Source organism: Gymnoscopelus microlampas, assembly GCF_963454915.1.
Source record: "Gymnoscopelus microlampas genome assembly, chromosome: 6".
Classification (NCBI taxonomy): Eukaryota; Metazoa; Chordata; class Actinopteri; order Myctophiformes; family Myctophidae; genus Gymnoscopelus; species Gymnoscopelus microlampas.
Window position 1 is genome coordinate 39,982,282 of NC_139943.1, and position 21,036 is coordinate 40,003,317.

The 21,036-nt window shown below is 42.5% G+C and overlaps 1 protein-coding gene across 3 annotated transcripts in view; it reads left to right on the forward strand.

Annotated features, from left to right (window-relative positions):
• The window catches only part of tln2b (talin 2b), a 124,347-nt gene extending 116,732 nt beyond the window's left edge, over nucleotides 1–7,615 (forward strand). Inside the window, exons 52-57 of one of the 3 annotated variants that reach the window (XM_084060411.1) lie at nucleotides 1,041–1,165; nucleotides 3,066–3,191; nucleotides 3,283–3,345; nucleotides 3,437–3,619; nucleotides 3,820–3,945; nucleotides 5,727–7,615. In XM_084060411.1, coding sequence (XP_083916537.1) covers nucleotides 1,041–1,165; nucleotides 3,066–3,191; nucleotides 3,283–3,345; nucleotides 3,437–3,619; nucleotides 3,820–3,945; nucleotides 5,727–5,855 — 752 coding nt within the window. In that variant the 3' untranslated portion in view covers nucleotides 5,856–7,615. Of the gene's footprint in view, nucleotides 1–1,040; nucleotides 1,166–3,065; nucleotides 3,192–3,282; nucleotides 3,346–3,436; nucleotides 3,620–3,819; nucleotides 3,946–5,726 lie in introns of those variants that run through there. The other 2 variants (XM_084060412.1, XM_084060413.1) reach the window with 2 other exon arrangements.
• Nucleotides 7,616–21,036: the final 13,421 nt, after the last annotated feature.

Genomic DNA, 21,036 nt, shown 5'->3' on the forward strand with positions numbered 1-21,036 from the left:
AACACAAAAAACCCCACAGATGACATGAATTATAGAGATGTTAGAGATTAAGTATAGATGCCCTAATCCTCTTGTGCAGGGAACATATTAATAATATTACCGAGTCAAGCCACCTAACCTGTCTGCACCTCTAGATAATACAGTATATATACTGTATGTTGTGAAAATTGCTTTGGAATGTTGAAATCGCACAGGAGAGTAATTGCAGAGAAAATTGTTTGCCAAATTGAGCTCTGCAGAGTGGTTATGACACAAAGTTACTGGAGTGTTGCCACCAGATGCCATATCTCTGACAGGAGTAATAGATTGTGTTTGGGTGAGAATTAGATTTCAGCGTATAGCCCAAGACCCAACGGGGCTATCCACTTCACCTCTCTAATGTTCCTTTGCTCTCTCTCTCGCTCTCTCTCTCTCTCTCTTTCCTTTCCTTGTTTTTCCTTGCCTCAGATGGAGGTAAGTGGAATATAGTGTGTTTTGTTCCTGCAGATCACCTTTCATGCACTCAGAAGGGGGAAAGGGGACTAGGGGGAGGTGGAGGGGTGTAGAGCAGATTTCCCCTGGGCTGAAGATAATCTACCAAAACATCGTTCCATCTGCTTCCCCAAGCTGTTCCCAAACAACTCAATTTTATGGCCACTTTAAAACCTATAAAAAGACAATGATCCATCAAATGTGCATTTGTTCTCTTAGCCCATCTTATTTAACTTAGAGGCATTCATGTAGCCTCTGAATAGCCCGATTGCAACTTTGGAATTAGATCGAGCTGGTGAACTCTTGTTACAGTTCAGAGAGGTCGGGTTGCACCATCATTATGCATGTCTGGATTTCATTATTGAATAGCAAACAAAAACGTTAGACTATAGTGTGTTTTGACATGTTTTGTGACATGTTTTGTGACATGTTTTGTGACATTGTTTGACAGCCGACAATCGGTGTGTTTCGAAATGACGAAAAGACTTAGACTTGGGTTAGATTTAGTGGTGCTTTTGTAGTCTGTTCTTATAAAGTGTATGATGATCTATTTTGTTTTGTTTTTTCAGGTTCAGAATGGGTGGACCCCGAAGACCCCACTGTCATCGCAGAGACTGAACTCCTAGGGGCCGCAGCCTCCATCGAAGCTGCAGCCAAGAAACTAGAGCAGCTGAAACCCAGGGCCAAACCGAAGGTATTAGCCCCCTCTCAGTGCTCGCCTTCCCTGCTGCTGCCTTTCCCATTTGGTACACATTAATCAGCAGGAAGGGCAACATGGACCAGAGGAAGGAAGAGGTGACTGTGACTTTGAAGTGGAGTCATCTTTTCCATTGACTCGGCAGATATCTTGACGTCTTTCAAATTAAAACAAAAAGGGCTTTTGTTATTTTGACTCGGACAGAGAGCTTTGTTGAACTAACTCCTGATGCAGAATCAGAACATTCATTTAGGGCGTAATCTACAGTAGTGCTCTTTGGGAGAGTATTTTGAGTTATGTTGCCAGGAGACGCAATTACATCGCCTGGTCCTGAAGCTTGTGTTGGATCAAGTTCAAATGTGTGATGAACTCTTCGTGGCCCTTATTGAAGGAGGGGTCATCTGTCTTATTGAACCTATTTCCTTTGTTTTATTGCAGCATTCCTCTTTTCTAAGCTGAACCCAGAGAGCCTGTTATTGCACAATCCCATAAGGTTCCGTTACGCAAAAAATAAAAATAACAAAAATTGGCAGAAAAGATTCAAACAAAACACCATACTGTACATGATAGTTGCCGTTACTTGATGAGACAGAAGTTGCCTAGCTTTGTGCAAAGGCTCTCTATAACATGTGGTGAAGTTAGTGGTGTGTTGACTGCACGATTGTCTTGTTTGTTTTACCTGTGTTTGTAGACTGGATAGCTAAATCCCAATGTCTTTCCCTGTGCCTTGAGTGCTTTAACCCCTTGTCTATATACCTCCTCTAGTACTGTACTGTATATACTGCTTGTGAGTTCACTTACACTCCTCTGTCTGTCTGTCTGTCTGTCTGTCTGTCTGTCTGTCTGTCTGTCTGTCTGTCTGTCTGTCTGTCTGTTACAAAACAACAGTATCCAGGAGCTTCCAATTTTCATGGAGGAACTGTGTCTAAGTCTGTGTCGTGCCATAATTGCATATTTATATACTGCACTTATGAGGCACTTTTTATTATTATCAATATTAGTATTTATGTATTTTATTAAAAAACATTATGAGGGAGGCTTACTAAGGCTGGCTAAAGACTTTCTGGATGTCTGTGTCTCCCTCTAGTGCTATGTCTGAATATTGCTTCCAGTTCTACTACAAGGCAATTAGTAAGTAAATAATGGAAATAAGTTTTATATAGCACATTCTGAACATTAAGTTACCAAGTGCTTTAATCAATGTATTAATTAAAACAAAGAAACAAATAAATAAACATAGAGGAAACATCTAAATGAATGCACAATGCACACATCGAGAGATGAGGATTTTTTTTTTTACGTAATTCTGGTGGCCATTACAGCAAAGGCCTGATCACATTTCAACACTTGTCTGAACCCGTAAAAGGTACAGGAGTTCAGCGCATCAAATATCTGTAACTAAAACTCCTTTTGTTCTCCCTTCTTCCTCCTTATTCTTCCTCCATAATTCCTTCTCCATGCGTCCTCTCCTTCCTGTTTGCCCTCGACCCAGCAGAGGGAGTGTCTCTCCTGTTCTGCAGCCCCAGCATGTACCCCCCACTCAATTCTCTGACCGTTGTAGACCTGGAAGCCGTCTCTGCAGGGCTCTGTCTGATATGTTTGATATATTAGGTTGTTATTCAGTCCAACTATATATCAAACATATTCCTACAGTGTCCCGCCCTGTCTCCAGCCACGTGTGCCTTAAATGTTAATGGAGATCGGTGGTCAATGATCTGTCGTTGACTGAGGCAGAGATGGCCATTTTGTAAAACATCCCCATGAGCTAATGTTGTTGTTGTTGATCTTCATAGGGCTTCTGTTTGACTGTGTGGTGATGCTCTAGCAGAAACATTTGCATTGTTTTGTGCATTAACCGAAACCTAAAGTCTAAACTGATGCGTGGTTGTGCTTTCAGCAGGCAGATGAGACACTGGATTTTGAGGAGCAGATCCTAGAAGCAGCAAAGTCCATTGCTGCTGCGACCAGCGCTTTGGTGAAGTCTGCATCAGCCGCTCAGAGAGAGCTGGTGGCACAAGGCAAGGTCAGTGAACACCCACTCAGACGCTCACATCCCACAAACAAGAGAGAGTAGCGAGCTAATAAACCATGTCTTTTCAACCTCTGCCCTCCAGGTTGGAGCCAACCTTGCTAATGCAGTGGATGACGGCCAGTGGTCACAAGGCCTCATATCAGCTGTGAGTTATTCTGAGTAACAGATACTAGGTCTTAAGTGCATGTTGAGTTGAGCCTGTACTCAGGTTTCTTTTACCTGACTCTTCCCTTCAGGCGCGTATGGTTGCAGCAGCCACCAGTAACTTGTGTGAGGCGGCCAACGCGTCGGTCCAGGGCCATGCTAGCGAGGAGAAGCTCATCTCCTCGGCCAAGCAGGTAGCAGCATCCACAGCTCAGCTCCTTGTGGCCTGTAAGGTGAAGGCTGACCAGGATTCTGAGGCTATGCGGAGGCTGCAGGTAACCACATCGATCTTGGCACTGCTGTTTCATTGACACACTTAACCACTTAAACCCTTAACCTAAATCTCTTCACCAAAAATAGCCGATTTACAAGCTCACAACGCGTCGCAAAGCGATGTGTTGTGAGCTTATACATTGGTTATTTTTGCGGAATGTTTACTCAACAGCGCTAACTTTGACTCCTCCTCTCACTACAGGTGGCTGGCAACGCAGTGAAGCGGGCTTCAGACAACCTGGTGAAGGCAGCGCAAAAAGCAGCATTTGACAAGGCAGATGATGACAGTGTGGTGGTCAAGACCAAATTTGTTGGCGGCATAGCGCAGGTAAGGCAATAGAGTCACAGAATATTGGCGTCAAAGCAGAAATCTTGCACTCGAGGGTGGTGCAAGTATCTGTCCACCACCACAGAGTCGAGGGGTTCGAATCCAACGTGGTGCATCCGTCTTGCCAAGCGTCTATAATATGAATACATTTGGCCTGTCTTCGGTGGAAGGAAGCTGTGTGGGGAGGGTGGTCTTTGTCGTAGCACATGCTCCTATGAGCTGGTGTGGTGCCTGTCAGTGAGGGGTGTTGAACAGAAGGAGTTGGACGGTGAGGGCTTCTCAGTGGCAGGTGAGCCAGTTGTGTACAATGCAGTGGCAACTGTGATGGAAATGTGCAGCGAGGAATGAATTGGCATAGCGACAAAATTGTTACAAATGGTTACCAGAAAAGGGAGTGAAAAAAATACATCTCATTCCCCTTTTCACCGTTTGGACTTTTTTTTTCTCCCAGGGTGCCTCTAACCCTTCTTATGTTCAACTCCTGACATTACAGCTAGTTGAACGTCTTGGTCATTGCATCTGTACTGTAACTGATTGTGAAACAGCGGTGAGCCGCTGTGGACAAACAGCCCATCAGCTGTATTTCAGGGCTGTGGTTTACCAGGCATCCACAGCTGCATGCACGACTCTCTTGAAGGGTTTTCACATTCCTCCTTTAGACCGAACGACTTATCCACTTCCTTTTCATCCATGGCCAAACGGAATGTAATTGAAGAGTTGATGGCTACTTATTCAGGAAGCCTGGGGCCCCCTCTGCACAAAGCTTTAGTTTTCATCTGGAGTGGTTGAACCCGTGTGTGTGTCAGCATGTATATGTGTGAGAGTAAATGCAAGTGTGTGTGAAGGTTGTACGTACGTACACACACACACACACACACACACACACACACACACACACACACACACACACACACACACACACACACAGATTTAGTTCGCACCCCTCCAGGGACATCTGTCGCAAAGCTAGTTTTTCCTAAGGCACTCATAGCCCACCCTCCCAAATCAAGAAAAATAAATACATGCTCACTCCATACTTACATTACTGAAATTCCATTTGTTGCCACAGACAAACTGTGCTGATTATAGGTTTTCAATAACCCGCTTTAAAGAAACCATGACTTGGAAAGTCTGTGAGAAGGAACAAGCCAAATCTCCAGTGTTCTGAATCTGATGGAAAGTGATTGTTTAGAGTTTGTATCCAGATGTTCCCAAACTATGGGGAAATCAGTCCTTATGAGCATTTTTGTGTTAACAAGATTGCATTACACTACAGTATACAGCATGTTCTCTCTCTATGTATTCTTCAAAGGGTATTCTGGTGGTCCTATTTGTCATTGGTCAAACTTCATTTGCATCTACTGTACCCAAATAGCACCAGTAAGGCCTATTGCTGGATTGCTGCATCTATCGATTATTTTCTTTTTTCCTCTTTTCCTTTTATCGATTACTCTTGTGATTAATTGAATAGTCGAGAATATCAATTAATTGATTAGACTGATTAACCATTTAATCAAACACATTTACTTTGTCGTACACCAATGTCACGCAAAAATAGTGAAAATAACCAATCTACAAGCTCACAATGCATCGCAACGCATCACATCACATCACGTTGTTAGATTGTAGATCTGTTTATGATTTATTTTTTTAGATGTTTGATCTAAAAAAAACAATATGTTTTTTATTATAATCAATTAATTTGATCAGTTCAATTAGCTATTGCACCCCTATTGCTGGAAGTTGTTTGACGAAGTATTCCTCTTCTCCTCCTCCTCCAGATTATTGCTGCCCAGGAGGAGATGCTGAGGAAGGAGCGAGAGCTGGAGGAGGCCAGGAAGAAGTTGGCTCAGATCAGGCAGCAGCAGTACAAGTTCTTGCCCACTGAACTGAGGGAAGACGAGGGCTGATTGGCTGAGCCAGCAGCACGTTGGGCATCTGATTGGACTGCTTCTCGTTACGGAGCGACATGGCCAATGCGCAATTGGCTGCTTTTTTTTGTTCCCCCTCATGTAACTGATGACTATACTCGCCACTTGATACAGGTCTGTTCGGCAAGAGGAACAAGTGCCTGTGCTCTCCTGTGTGTGTGTGTGTGTGTGTGTGTGTGTGTGTGTGTGTGTGTGTGTGTGTGTGTGTGTGTGTGTGTGCGTGTGCGTGTATATGTCAATATGTCAGACTTCGATAAAGAGAGGGTGGTTATAGCTGTCACTATAAGCAGAGGTAAGACTGTATATCTTAATGATCATGATAGGTTATATGATATTAGGCATTACTGCTTGTGAGTGTTACTCTACATAACAATCATGGATCAACATTGTTCTGAGTGAAGAAAAGTTCCAAATACTTGTTGAATGTGACAACAAACGGCAGGTGTAGAGCAAATAGTCATGAGATGAGACAGAACTAACACGAGGATCCCTAAGTTCTGTTCCACATCCAACACCCATCCATCGTAGCCAATCAAATGGCAGGACCTCTCGGCAGGACCGTCTTGCATGCACCATAATGGCTATATATACATATCAATGAAGCTACTAACCAATAGAGTAGTATTGTATTTTACTAATGTGAACATGAACTTGGGGTTTGCTGTTGAACTGGCAAACCTTTACCTGTGAGATTTGATGGAAATATATTGGGAGGGGGAAAGTTCAGCTTAAGACCAAACCGTGCGTTAATCTGATGGAAGCGGATGATAAAGCTGTAGTAGTCAATAATCCACAATGTAATATCCCATATGTGAATACAGTGATAACAGTCTGATGTCTAAAGAAACTGTCTGCTTTGAACCCAAGCCAGGTGAAATGTGGATTGGGCAAAGAACTAAGGTATATCTTTAAATCTTTCTTGTCCTTGAGAACACTGCCTTGTTACCCCTCTCCCCCCTGCCACTCCTCCTTCTCTCATGCACACTCCGAGCTGTGCGGGGAAACCTGTGTTTACATTGTTTGTTATGTTTGTTCTTTCTTGTCCGTGGTGTTTTAATTCCAGTCCTGCTGACGGTAGCCAGGATTTTGTTAAGGAGCCCCCACTGTTTCATTACTCACCGCCGGTCGCCGTTGGCTCATCATGGTAGGGACATTTTCACTTAGAGACGCCTATCTATAGCAATACGTTAACGCTAAATGCTCTTAAGCCAATCAATGAGAGTCTGTGCCGTATTTTAGTGAAAGATTGTGTGCTGCTGCTGCTGTCATGTTTCGCTCTGGGCTAATAAACGAGAGGAAGGCTGCAGAATGCACTGTGGAATGCACTGAGACCCCCCGTATGCACTGAGGAACGCGATGAATGGCTTCCCATAACGGCAATGTAGGACACTCTCCTGACAGAGACATTTTTTGCTTGAAAATCTGATTAAGAAAACAATTATTCAATAGTTATTCTGTTTGTGCAGTAGGTTATTGTATAATACGGTGGTAAGGCATCATGCACACAGGACCCTTACGGGCGTTGTTGATTTAACTCCCAGATTTAAATGAACACGCCGTATTTTTACTGTGTAGTATGCTTCCTCTGTCCATTCTTGTCAGTGTCTGGTCTGCATTGTGTACTAGTGCCTTACTGTGAGTCTGCTATGTGAGCAGTGGACTGGACGAGATCATCCGCCTTGTCCTTCCTGGATCAGAACATTATGCCTGACCACAGTCAAATCCTCAGTGTTTATCCATTTGTAACTCTGGGAGTGTACAAATGTAACCAAATGGACCCGTCGGGTCCATTTGGTTACATTTGTACACAACTAGAGTTAAATGAAGACTCAGGATTTTACAGTGTTTGGCTATTAAATGGTCACCTACTATAGTCCTATGCCATCTGTGTGCCATGTTACCTACAGTACTGATAGGGGCTAATAAGGGCATACCCAGATACCTTAGGACTTGGAGACTATTTTGGAGGACTAACACTACACTGCATTCCATGAGCATGTGGCAAGATGTGATTAAAAAATAAACATCAGATATGGCTCTGCCTTGACATTCATTACATTACCAAGTCCCTCACAGTAAATCTTGGATTGAATAAGTTCCTTGCTTCATTGTTTAACCACTATAAGTTTCTTTTTTTTCCTTTTTTTTATCAACAAATGTTATCCTGAGGTATATTGTCTAAGCAATTTGTCTTAAGTATTAACTGGAATAGGAAAAGTTACTAGCTATATGTTATGAGTAAGTGTTGTGCTTTCTTTAACAGACTGCATTTGTTTTTATGATTTCATGCTGTATGTATAATATTTATCTGGTCACAAAAGTATTTTTGTTTTTGTATCCACAACAAAAAGAAAAAAAAAACTTGAAACAACCAGCTGAGTTCTGATTCTTTTGTGCTTTATGTGTCTATTATCTCACATCACTTGTTAATCTGTCATCGCAAATTCTTTCCAGTAGATGTCAGTATTATCCTGCATAGTTGAGCGTGATGGGATCAGGCCAATTATGGTCATAGCATAACTTTTTTTCTCCTCCTTTTTTTCCATCCATCCATAGAACAGGCTTCTGACTTTGCAGCGTTGCAGCATTAGATATATGGGAGACATTGTGATATTGCAGCTGCGCATGTCAGCGCATAGCCCGATCTGGACAAGGGAGTTGAGAAATGAAGACTGATTGCTCTGATCAGTGCCTAGAGTGTATACAGTGTAGCTATAGCCTGATTTATAGTTCGTCCTTGTTGTTGTGGCCTTGTAGATCTGTTAATTTAGGTGCGTGACCGCCATACGACGGAGCATAAATTAGGCATAGAAAGGATGGTTAGAGGTGTCTCGCACAATACACAGAACCTTACTAATGAACACCATATTTGGCTGTTCCACTGTTTGGGTCTCATGCAAGGCCCGGCCACACAGTGGAGAGGGGAAACTCAAGCCATGTGTGTAACAGGGAGTGCCGCTCGGCCACCACATCTCTCTCTTTCTCTCTCTCTCTCTCTCTCTCTCTCTCTCTCTCGCTCTCTCTCTCTCTGTGTGTTTCTGCTCTGCCTCTATCTTTTTTCCTTTCTCGCCCTCTCTCTTTTTCTGTCTCTCCTCCACACATACCAGTCCATAGGATGATGAACAGGAGGATGTTTGTCTGGTTAACTCAAGCTCTCGCTATGAGCTATCAACAGCCTCCCTATATGAGTAATGTTTAGCGGAGCCCATGATGCAGCCCAGACTGTCCACTTATTGTCATGAACTCCATGTAATGATTGCAGACGGATTTGCAAACCACTGTATTGCAATCAAGTTTCCACACAGGCCACACTTTTATAGTCCTGCCCTGCAAAATGTGCACTTGGCACAGAAACGTGAATACCCCAGTGGCCACACTATGATTGTTCTAGCTAATAGAGATTATTTTGTTTTCTTGTCATGTCTTCATTCTTTCATATTTGTACCTTCTCTTTCTCTCTGGCTTCTTATTTCTATATTTATCTGTCTAGCCTTGAAGAAACTTTAATACGAATATTTGACTACAATTTCGCAATTGCTAGACAGATGGCTGGAATGCACAGAGTCTATCTAACTATCTTATTTGACTGATGATAGGTTGATAGATTCATCCATATGGCATAGATTTATCTATCTTGCTATGGAGAACATTAATCAAGAATCCTCTTTTTACGATAGAGCAAGCATAGTCAAAGAACGAAGACTCCTGATGAAGTTTCTCCAATGCCTGAATGGAGGCCACGCTAGCTAGAAGCTCATCTGTTGACATTCAAGAGAGTTCCTGCCCATTCACCCCTATCCAGCTCATTCATGTATGTAGACCAGATGCACCGTGTCGGCACTAGGTTTGATGTCTGATCTCTTACACCACAGCGCATGCCATTAATAACGACACAGCCACCGATAGGGTTTTTGTAGGTTTCCAAAAGGCCCATGGGACAAGCATTGATCCTAGCACCCACACCAAGGAACTCTGACCTGCCAAATGTGTTGTTTTAGCTGTGTGGAGTTGTTACTTCATTGCAGGTGGTATGGATTGTGCTGTGCCTAATCCTCACAGCCTGGCAGCTATTTATTCCATGCCTTGTTCCACACTTAAGTTCACGATGATTAACCATGCCAGGCCATGGTAAAACTATCTGACAATAGGTCACATCCCACCTTTACTTTTTTTGGAAGATCAAGTCAAATTCAGCATTGTGCAAGCTGCCACAGAGCAGGAATATATACACACGTGGCTCTTGAGTGGGATCTTAAATCTATACTTACTATATATTATATACTTCTAACTCAGAGGTGTGTTATGTTTCGGGTGATTTATTGAGAGAAATGGGGTCAATTGCAGATCCATCATTTTGGTAATAATAATCTCAATATATCAGCTTTTCTGTTGGTTATACCTTACTATATATTATATACTGTACTTCTAACTTAGAGGTGTGTTATGTGTCAAGTGTTGTGTAGATTTATAGAAAGAAATTGGGTCAATTGCACAATCATCATTTTGGTAATAATAAACTCAGTATCAGTATCAGCGTTTCTGTTGGTTTTGGGGATTTTGCCTATAGAGTTCTATCACTAGACTAAACAGACACAAGTCGTTTATAACATATGACAGCACTGTCTGGATTTTCAGGATGGCAGAAACCCATCATGTGAATGGCCTCGGTCTGCTTTGCTGATCTTTTTGTTTAGTTTTAGTTTTTTTCAATAGCATTGTGTTTTTTCTCATCTACCAAATAGGCAATAGAGAAGCAGTGACCGCCCAGAGCCAAATGGATCTGTTCCTTCTCCTCCTGTAGAGAAAGGGGAAGCAGGGTTTAGTGGAGAGAAAAAAATTGCATGTCAGTAAAAAGGAATCTGATTTGGTTTTGGGTCACATTTTTTCAACAGGCTGTGTTGGAGCCCTGATGGTGTTTGCTGTAGACTGAGAGAGAGAGAGAAGGCGCAGCAAAGTGAAAGCCCCTGTACACAGTCAAATCTTGAGTGTTCAGGTCCATTTGGTTCCATTTGTACACTCTTGAGTTGAATGAACACTTAGGATTCTACTGTGTAGTTGGTGTTTAGCTTTGGCCCTTTGCGGTAGGATGGTCCACATTGTGCAGACCCCATGGCGGAGAGCTGGTTTATTTGAATTGAATCCCCTAAGTCAAGTTGCACATTCATATGTTATAGAGAAGGTTGTGAAGAAGAAATTACCCAAACCTCACAGACATTTTTCTTTTCTTAGGTATTTTGACAGCTGGTTTGCCAATGCCCCCACCCCCCAAACACACACACACACACACACACACACACACACACACACACACACACACACACACACACACACACACACACACACACACACACACACACACACCCATGGCATACCTCTGCGTTATGTTACATGTGTTTTATCGCAGCCTATCCATACGTAAATCTTTCATAAAGCCCTTCAGGGTGGTCAATTAAGTAGAGACCACCATCAGACCAGAAGGTCACAAATTCCATTCCTGCAGCAACCAAAGGTATCCTGCCTTGTCAAATTGCCATCAATGAAAAAACAATCTCTACCTGCTCCATGGTTGGAAGGGATTCCTAATTACAATGGGGTGAAATGAAAACGAAAGGGCTCACTATAAAATCCCTAAGCCACTACACAGTAAATTCCCCCAATATATTAATGTGTATATACCATAAAGGGCAGTAGCCAATTAGGATTGTAATGTACCTAAACCAGTGAGATCATTGCGATACAGGGTGCCCCTCATACATGCGTTCCCCCCTCTTGCGTGGACAGTCAGGAATCTATCTTGAGAAGGTTTTGCTCCCTAACATAAACTGTGTTGACGGCATCTGATGGATCTTGGAGAGGTCTCCAGGCTGGAACGCATGACTATTTTAGGCCATCAGTGAGGGCTCTCCCAGTACACTGGCTCCATAAACCATCTAACATCCAGTCTGTTACCTGTCCTGATGAGAATAGTAAACAGTCCCTGTAGGGATATCTTTTGTGGTTTCATAACCAGGAACTGGTCACTGTCGGGTTGGGGTCTCTCTGCGTCCACATTAACCACTTAAGCACTTAAACCCTGTATACTTAGTTGAGCGGGGTCCCCCAGGCATTTATACTAGGTCCTAGTAAGTAACTCCTTGCTTTAGTCTTGTCACACCTTGAGTACTGCCCAGTCATTTGGTCATCCTTTACGAAGAAAGACATACAAACATTGCAGCTCAAAACAATGCTGCCAAATTGGCTCTCCAGTACTCCAAGCACACACGTAGAAATGCACAGAAATCTACCATAGTTTACTGTTGAGAATAGATTACATTCACGTAATCTCACCTTTTTCAGACATGTTTTAATTGACAAAAAACACAGTATTTCTTTGACCAGGTAGGATACATAAGAGATGAACATAACCATATGACTAAACAAGCCAGTTCAGGTTATCTGGTAGAACCTAGACCAATAACAAATCTTCTATTGTCTATTCTATAGATCTGTAATAGGATAGAACTCATCGCCTAGTAATTACATAACTAATACAAACACAAAATTCACCTTTAAGAAAAAGTTAAAAGAACACCTAATGCAAATAAGCCTGTACTAATCCCCAGAGGCACGTTACATGTGTACATGATTTTGGTTTAGTTTTAATTGTACTACTTTTATTGCATCTTTATTTCTTATTTTTATTTAGATTATAGTGATTGTAAAGTTGATGTTATTAATGTTTTTGTTCAAATGTTTCTCTGTGCCAGACCCCAGGAAGATTAGCTTTTGTCATGGCAAAAGCTAATCCTAATAAACAATAAACATACAATAAACAATAGTATTTCCTTTCTACGCCAAATCACCAAATCTCTTCATTGGAACTAGCCAGTCTACAAGCTTACGACGTTGCAATGCATTGGAATAATAATATTTTGGTCCCCACTCCTTGGGGTGTTCTTTTGTCACTGTATATTTGCACATACGTGAAATTTGTCCTCTGCATTTTACCCATCCTATAATAACTACAAGGAGCAGTGAGCAGCCTGCTAGTGTGGCGCTCAGGGAGCAATTAGGGGTTAGGAGCCTTGCTCAGGGACACACATCGACACATTGCTGGCCTGGTTATTCATACACAAAACATTGCTGGACTCGACAGAAAGATACATAGATGCTTCAAATTAGCTGTATTTATTATTATTTATATTTCATGGAGTCCCCCAGGGCTCTATACTAGTCCCCCTCATTTTTCCTACAAGCTAGATTTGCTATTTTCGCCAAAGGTTCACCCCAGAATAGAGACACTATAGGGGTCAGATGGTTGACAGCCAGAGGCTATTTGAGAGGCGACTGTAAAAGTGGTCTTATAGCTGGTTCATCATTCATGCCCTTCGGCCCTTGTCATACATTGTAAAGCAAATATTTTGGAGTGTCACATTGCAAGAAGGTCCCCCCGCATTCTAGGTCATTAGTTGAGTACGTCTTCAAGAAGTCAGAATTCTGCCATTTCACCAGATATATTTCAACAGCTGGCATGTGCTTTGATATACAGTGTGGGCTGGTCTCACGGCAGGTCGGTCACCTTCAGATTGTCCTTCTGTTGGGTGACAGCATTTGCTGTCCGTGTCTCCTGAGACGGCACAGCAGCTCATTTAACCATCATGTAAGGACGGCATGGCATTTCTTAGTCAGCAGTGACAGCAGGGGCTATCTTGGGCCAGAGCCTGGAAGTGGGGGGCTAATTTTGGAAAACTCTCGCAAGTAACAGAAGGTGTATCAATTAAATTGTATGCTCTGAGGCTCCCCAACACCCAAGTCTTCCAAACACGGCCTTTCCCAGAGTCTGCAGTTGATTTTTCCCCTCCTTTTTGCTGGTTTTAGATCATTTCTGAAAGAATGAAACAAAGTGTTGAGTTGTGAGCCGTGGGAGAGCAGAACTGTCTGCTTCATTCTGTGCTGCAGACTGGAACTGATCGGTCGTGTCTCCCGGGATATAAACTGTAGAGAGTGAAATGTAACACTCGTCCATCCAATCCCGCTCTGTCTTAATAAGGAAACTTTCTTGAAGGCCAGTTAGATGAGAGGCCTCATTTCTGCACAGAAAAGTCCTTGGCTCCTGCTCTCCCCCCCCCCCCCTCTCTCTCTCTCTCTCTCTCTCTCTCTCTCTCTCTCTCTCTCTCTCTCTCTCTCTCTCTCTCTCTCTCTCTCTCTCTCTCTCTCTCTCTCTCCCTCCCTCTCTCTCTCTCTCTCTCTCTCAATCCTGTGGCTTCCCCACCCTGTATTAAAGCTGAATAAACAGCTCCACTGAATGCTCAGCAGAATTTTTCTGTACTCCGATGCCATTTTTCTTGAGTGGATTTAGACTAAGAACAGACCAGAGTGATTAATCAATGTGACCCCATCCTAGTCTTCCGCTGCCGTATTTACCCAGCTGAAGGCTGACCCAGAGACGACTCTTGATTTTTATTTTAACGAGAGATCCAGGGCGTCATCCCAAACCTACATCGTTTTCTCTGTCCTCAGACCTTTTCCCATTCTCTTGACGGGAGAGATGTTTTCGCTCAGCAGCCTCAGAGGATAATTACACTCTTATCATACGTTGTTATCTTAGACAGCTAAGGCCTTAGGGCAGGAACCAGCTAGACCACACTAGTTGGATGTCTATTTATTCTCATGTCTTGTGCATTCGTACACAGTCGTTTTATGACTTTGCACAACTGCTTTACAGTTTGCTACCTGAGCCTTATAGTCTGGCTGGAGAACAGTCACAGCATCTGAACAAAAACAGGGTTCATAGACAGAGGCTTTGTTGTGGGGAATGCAGGTACTTGCAGAGATGGTTCCGGGGGCATTCCTCACCGTATAGGAAGACCACCAGTCACACCACACATCCTGTCAACTCTCAAACGTTCACCCAAAACCGCACTGGAATGTCTCAGCACCACATATTCTCACGCAGGCTCCAAATTATGGCTTTGCTTTGGACATTTCGGGTTTTGGAGTCCATTCACGTAAACAAGCTTTAAACCTTCACTTTCTAATTCAATTTTCAACTTTATTTATTTTTTCCTCAGAAAAGGGAATGGTGAGATTTATCCAACTCAAAAAGCCCCTGATATATTCTCTTGAGAGCACTTCAGGGCTTTTCGTCTTTTTTGATGCCATGTCAAAAATAATGCCAGACAATGTCAGAACTGAACATGATATACACGACTACAGCACTCCATCGCTAGTATAACATCCTCCTCTAATTGTCATTGTTTTATGTCTCTGTGTGCCAGAACGTTCTGAGAGGCAAGCGTGTAATGGGGGAGAACAGTGGCTCAGCTGTAAGCGCATACCAAAATGTTTTATAGCCCTATGGAATGGAAAGTATCAAGTACATCCTTAGACCTCATAAAAAAAGGCCTTGGTACCCTAGCCCCTCTCCGTCTCTTCACCTCGCTTACACAGAGCCATTACACCAGAGGGCCCTTATATGGGCACATATATGGAGGATTCTCCCTCTGTGCTCAAACACGGAAAGTTCTAACCTCGTGACATCATAGGGCAAAAGAATTGAGGCAAATATTTAAAGGCTCTTATCAACACAATGTTGGCTCAAGGGCTGAATAGATACAAAACAAGTAAGGTAGCAAAAGACAGCAATTATGAGAGGGTACAGAGGAACTGTCAAGTGCAATAAAAACTGTCTACAAAGTAGTGCTTGACAACATTTTCAGCTCTCCCCCATATCAGTAGCAAGCATTTGACAGCCTCTGAAGGAAGAGTTTCAGGCAAGGATGAAGCCCTGATGCTGTGTGAGGAATGTCTTATCTAAAGCTGGGTGAAGGTCAAGCTGGCCATAAACAATCATTTTGTCTTCACTTCCCTGTTGGCTTGACCCTTGATGTGCACAGCAAAGTTCAAAGGTTTGCTTCCCCAATTTGAAGTGTGATTCATATGTGTGGTGGGAGGGGGGGTATCCATGCTGTGACATGTCTAGTGTTTCAGAGCATTTTATTTTGAATCGGGAATTCTCATTCTCGAACGGCATCATGCATGACTCTGAAATGAATCGTGACAGTTCCCCCCTAATGCACCCCCGCTTTTAGTCCGCGCTGACAGAGCGGCATCAGATATGGCTCACATTCCTGCCTCTGTGCGTCCCCATCGGTAGAAGGGGAACACAAACAAACATTTTGGGAGGAGCCCTTGGTTGGCCACAAATATTCCTCCATTATGACTGCCACCCACAGCTGCCTTTTCAGTGCAGGAAAACCTTCCCTTTTGGTATTTTTATCCACATAGCTCTGCTTGTTTTCTTTGAAAAAAAGTCTAACTGCCTGTATAGTATCCCAGAGGCTGCAATCATCCTTCTTAGCAAACCCTTTTCTCTCCAATACAAAAGTCTAAATTAGGGGATGTTTTTACTTTTCTTGATGTATATTTGGAGAGCAGTTGTGGCAATGTGTTTAGAAACTTTCAAGATGAAAATAGTCATCCAAGTAATGTACAGTGCCGTACACAGATCAACTGAGGACTTGCTTATTGCCGTTGAGTTGAAGGGGCGACCTATAGCGTATAAGTTATGGGTGTAAAGCTGCTGTAAAGCTGGCTGAATTTCAATAGGGGTTTCAGCAGTCCAACCGGTGATGGAGCCTTTCCATCATCAGTCTCCACGCAGTCTCTACTGCAGCAAATACCTCACACAGGTGAGGGCACCTGCAGGAGAAATATGTAACCTCCCTGGCCCAGGAATTTGACACCACAAATGATTGAGCAGGGGTCTCACGAAAAATCATACCCGCTGAACAGTGTACTGTAAGTTCCTGGGGGAAACGTAAGGGTGATGTTTCAATGACAGATGAATCATCACACGTAATTGCAGGACTGCTAGTGCCATATACCTAGTCATCTAGCTTCCAAAATTAGTCATCATATTGCATACTGTATATTAGGCAGTGCATGTGCATTGGTTGGTTAGGCTTCCACCTGTGCACCATGCCACCGGTTGAAGTGTCAGGCCTATAAGCCAATGGAACATAACTGGCGCTCAAGTTACGGCTTGGATTGCGCCCTCCGAGTGCCCCCCTCCCCATTTGCTGCTCTAAATGAATATACCCCTGCATCAGCTATCTAAATCTTAAGGGTGCGGTCACAGAGATCCAAGGCGCTCTATATATATATCTGCGCCCCCCATGTCTGCAGATATCCTCAGATGGTATTTTACAAGAAGCCCACTAACACTCTGCTTCTTAGAGGGTCACTGTACTGTGGCCTTAACACATTAATATAATTATTCTCAGCTTTAGATTCCCCAGCTGATTTCCTCTTCAGAGACTGTATGCCATCTACTGTCCTGTAGTATACGGTAGTGGTGGCATATACGCAAATACTGGCCCATTACAATAACATTGTTTTATAACCAAATGTTGTGTTTTTTCCAAGAGGGCAGTGGAAAGACAAATGTCCTGTCTCAAGGAAATAAGGAGACAAAACTCACCTTTCTATCTGGCTGAGATGCATAATTAATAATTAAGCTTCCATATAGACATAAAGATAAGGCTTCCATGTAGACATAATGATTCCTTATTTATAGAGACATAGATTCAGCTGTGATATGCATGCAGTATTTAGCCATGTTAGTTGTTTTTTTTTCTTCTCCCAGGGCCCCAGTTATGCAAACATATTCTCACGCACAACAACTGAGTCAAGTTCAGCTCCTCCCTGAGTAGCCAGCCACAGAGGGAAACCGGACATTCCATATATGCTGGGGAGCCTCACTGTACCAGATCAACTGATACTGTATACCATTACCATAGCCATGAAGACAACTGGAAATAGGCCTACTGCACTGTCAATAATACTCGCTACTGGGGCGCCTGGTAGCTGAGTGGTAGAGACACAGGCTCTAATGCACATAGGCTCTAATGCCTGACAGTGAGTCCCCGGTTTGACACCCCCGCGCCGGGCAGACCATTTGCGCCATATCACTCCCCTGCTCTCTCTCCCTGTTTCTCCCTGTCGCTATCAATAAAGGCTCAGAAAAAGACCCCAAAATAACTTGCAACACCTGCAACTGAACCTGCTACTTGTTTCTAAAGTTATCGGAATCAGATTGCATTCAGGTAACCTTTTTTCTCTAATCTTGAGTAAAGTTGTCTGAATCAGATTGCATTCAGGTAACCTTTTTTCTCTAACTTGAGTTTGAATAAAATTGTGTTATTGGAATCACTATCAAGTCCATCCATGGAAAAGAACAGCAATTGTGCGATGACAGGACTGTCTCTGCCAGACACAGAGGAATGCATTCTTGATCGGTCTGGCCAGAGCATCTCAGCTGTCTGCAACCTAGCAGGGAGAGCACCGTGTCGATTCCTAGCTTAACCTGGTGATCTTCACGCAGGAAAGACACACTGTTTTCTGCTGGACACAAGCAGAGGCCAGTCTAAGACCCAAGTGTCCACGACCACACAGCAAAATCCTTAGTGTTCATTGTTGTACAAAAGGAACCAAATGGGCCTGTAAATTAACACTGGGATTTGACAGTGTATAAAGGCTACTATTCACTAACAGGGTTGGGAAGTAACACAGTATCACATGTTTGCACCTTGAGGGAAATACCTGGGGAGTTTACTTTGATGAAGTAGTCAAATGTCTGTAATTTATTACAATTTTAATGTCAATAAATCTGTAACAGATTACATTTCAAAAGTAACCTTTCCAAACCTGTTCACTGAGTAGATGGCATGAATGTTTTAAAAGCAGATTGAACCATAAAAATAAATACTTAAAAGGTAAGAAACCACAAAATCAGTGAGCTACATACCAGGGTTTTCTCTTTACATCTGAATAAGATTTGTATACAAAATCTTGTACTATAAAATTGTAGTTTGTATTTTACAATGCAATGCTTTTTGGAAGACAACATCAGATTCTCTGACAAAGGGCCAGAAGCAGACTTGAGTAGCTGTGGGTTGCTTCTTTTTTTCCCCCAAAGAGCACAAAATTATATACTTCTGGAGAATTTTTAACTTCAGAGGCATGGAAAGGGAAACTGTAGCTGCAGAAAGCTGCCACAGCCAAAACACTGACAGTAACATTTCAAAGGTTCTCTCTCTCTCTGTTGCCATTTATCATAATGCCCTTTAATATGGTGAAATAAAAAGATAAAGATAGCCTCAGCATGTCTTTTGATTTCTTTCACTATCTCCAGAGCACACCTGTAAATAACTAAACCTGTACGTGTGAGCACAGTAACGCTTCCACTCTAATTTTCCAACATCTGAGTTTGGAAGGCAACGTCTAGACGGAGAAAAAGCTTTGTGACTGCTCACTTCAAAGCAGGCTCATTGGACCTAGGGCTATTTTTACAGTTTCAATATGTTGAAGGAAAACATGATAATGGAGGTTATTTTCATTCCCAGAATGCCTCAGCAAATCCAACATGCCACCACAGACCTCCCCTGAGTTCTCAGAGTGAAAATACTAGACAATTAGTATTAGATCAAATTGCAATTCAAAAGTAAAGAAGTCGTGCAGGCCCAAAGCGCTTTACTGTCAGTAATAAAATGTAATGGCATAATTTACACTTTATAACACTTAGAGATTAACAATCTCAGTCCTTGTTTGTCTGTAGTATACATGCATTGTTTGTGATTTAATCGACTAAACATTTTACCTCACAACAAACATTTTGCCGCATTGCTCACGGCTTGAGAAATACATGAAAGAAAAAAGTGCAACAGAACACACTCTGGTAAGATTTGTATTCTGGAAAATAATAGGGAAAAGCTGACCAGAAACAAAGTCTTTATTGTCCGTATTTGACAATATATATTTTGGGTTTTTCTTTTTTTTTCTTCAAATAGAATTGCAGTGAGACAGGAAACGGAGGGCAGAGAGGAGGAAGGACACAACATAGATCGGAATCGAATCCAGGATGCCCCGACCACTTGGTTGACACACCATCCGGCTATCCACTGTTTCGCCCCTATTACAACCCTATACAACACAACAGGTGCTTGCAGGATAATCAGACCTTGATATAAACCTTTGTTTTGCTGTGGCATTCAAAAGTGAATCTCTCAGCACCACTGCCTTGTTAGTAGAAATAAACACTAAAGAACTGAAATGGACTAAGCAAAGGGAGGAGCCAAACCGAGTTCCTGTTTTACACAAAAAAGGTGGTGCCTCCAGAAATTAACAAATTTCCTTCTGGGATTAATAATCTATCTATCTATAAGAGGCAAAAACAAAGCTTTACCAAATGGTTCCCAGAGTGCTCAAACGTTACGTGTATGACAATTTTAAACTTGACAAAGTGCACATGCAATGCATGCTTTTATTGCAGATAGTTATTTCTGTAGGCTGTACTACTAATGTAATGATCTAAGAAACAGACACGACTTGGTTGTCCACTATAGATGTAGATTATTTTCAGGGCATATCCCATAGCAGTGGGCCCTGGCCACTTGGCAGAGAGTCTCGGTGCTACTTTACTGACCAAGGCAGGTGTTTAAGAAGGCGATACTAAAAATATCTGCTTGAGAATCTTTGTAAAGAGCAGAAGAGGCTCTGTAAGAACCCATGTAGTCTTATCACACCGGCATTATGTTTGTGTTATAAACCATATAACAGAATGTTGTCCACTCTCAAAAACAATAAAATAAAATATCAATATAAAATATCAATTGATGGTGGATTAGTGAATCAATATATAGTAGTATATTTAACTTTTCTCTTCTCCAACATACAACTGCTTGGTGGTTATAATTAGGTTACAAATACCATCTAATTAGACTGTCCCTAGAGGGCTACTCAGCTACAGCCACACATCAACAGTTTACAGTTTTCAATACATTATCAGGTAGCCTACTACTAGGCTACACGCCTCCCTATCTTACACATCTCAGACTGTGAACAATGACTCTAGGGCCTGTTTGACCTCAGTCTCTCACTGACAGAAGCTATTTTACTGGACTAATGCAACGCATCCCTGAGGAAGTGTCTCTGCACACACAGTAGCTGTAAGCTGATGAAAGCCTGGCCAGAGCTTTCTCTTGGTCCAGATCCCAGCCTGTCAGGGCCCAAAATGAGAAATAGCTGAATGGTAAGCCGAGTCACCCTAGGTGACATAGATTTAAATCAAGGTAAGTCAGCCAGTAGGACATGACATGCACGAAACCCAAACCTAAATCAA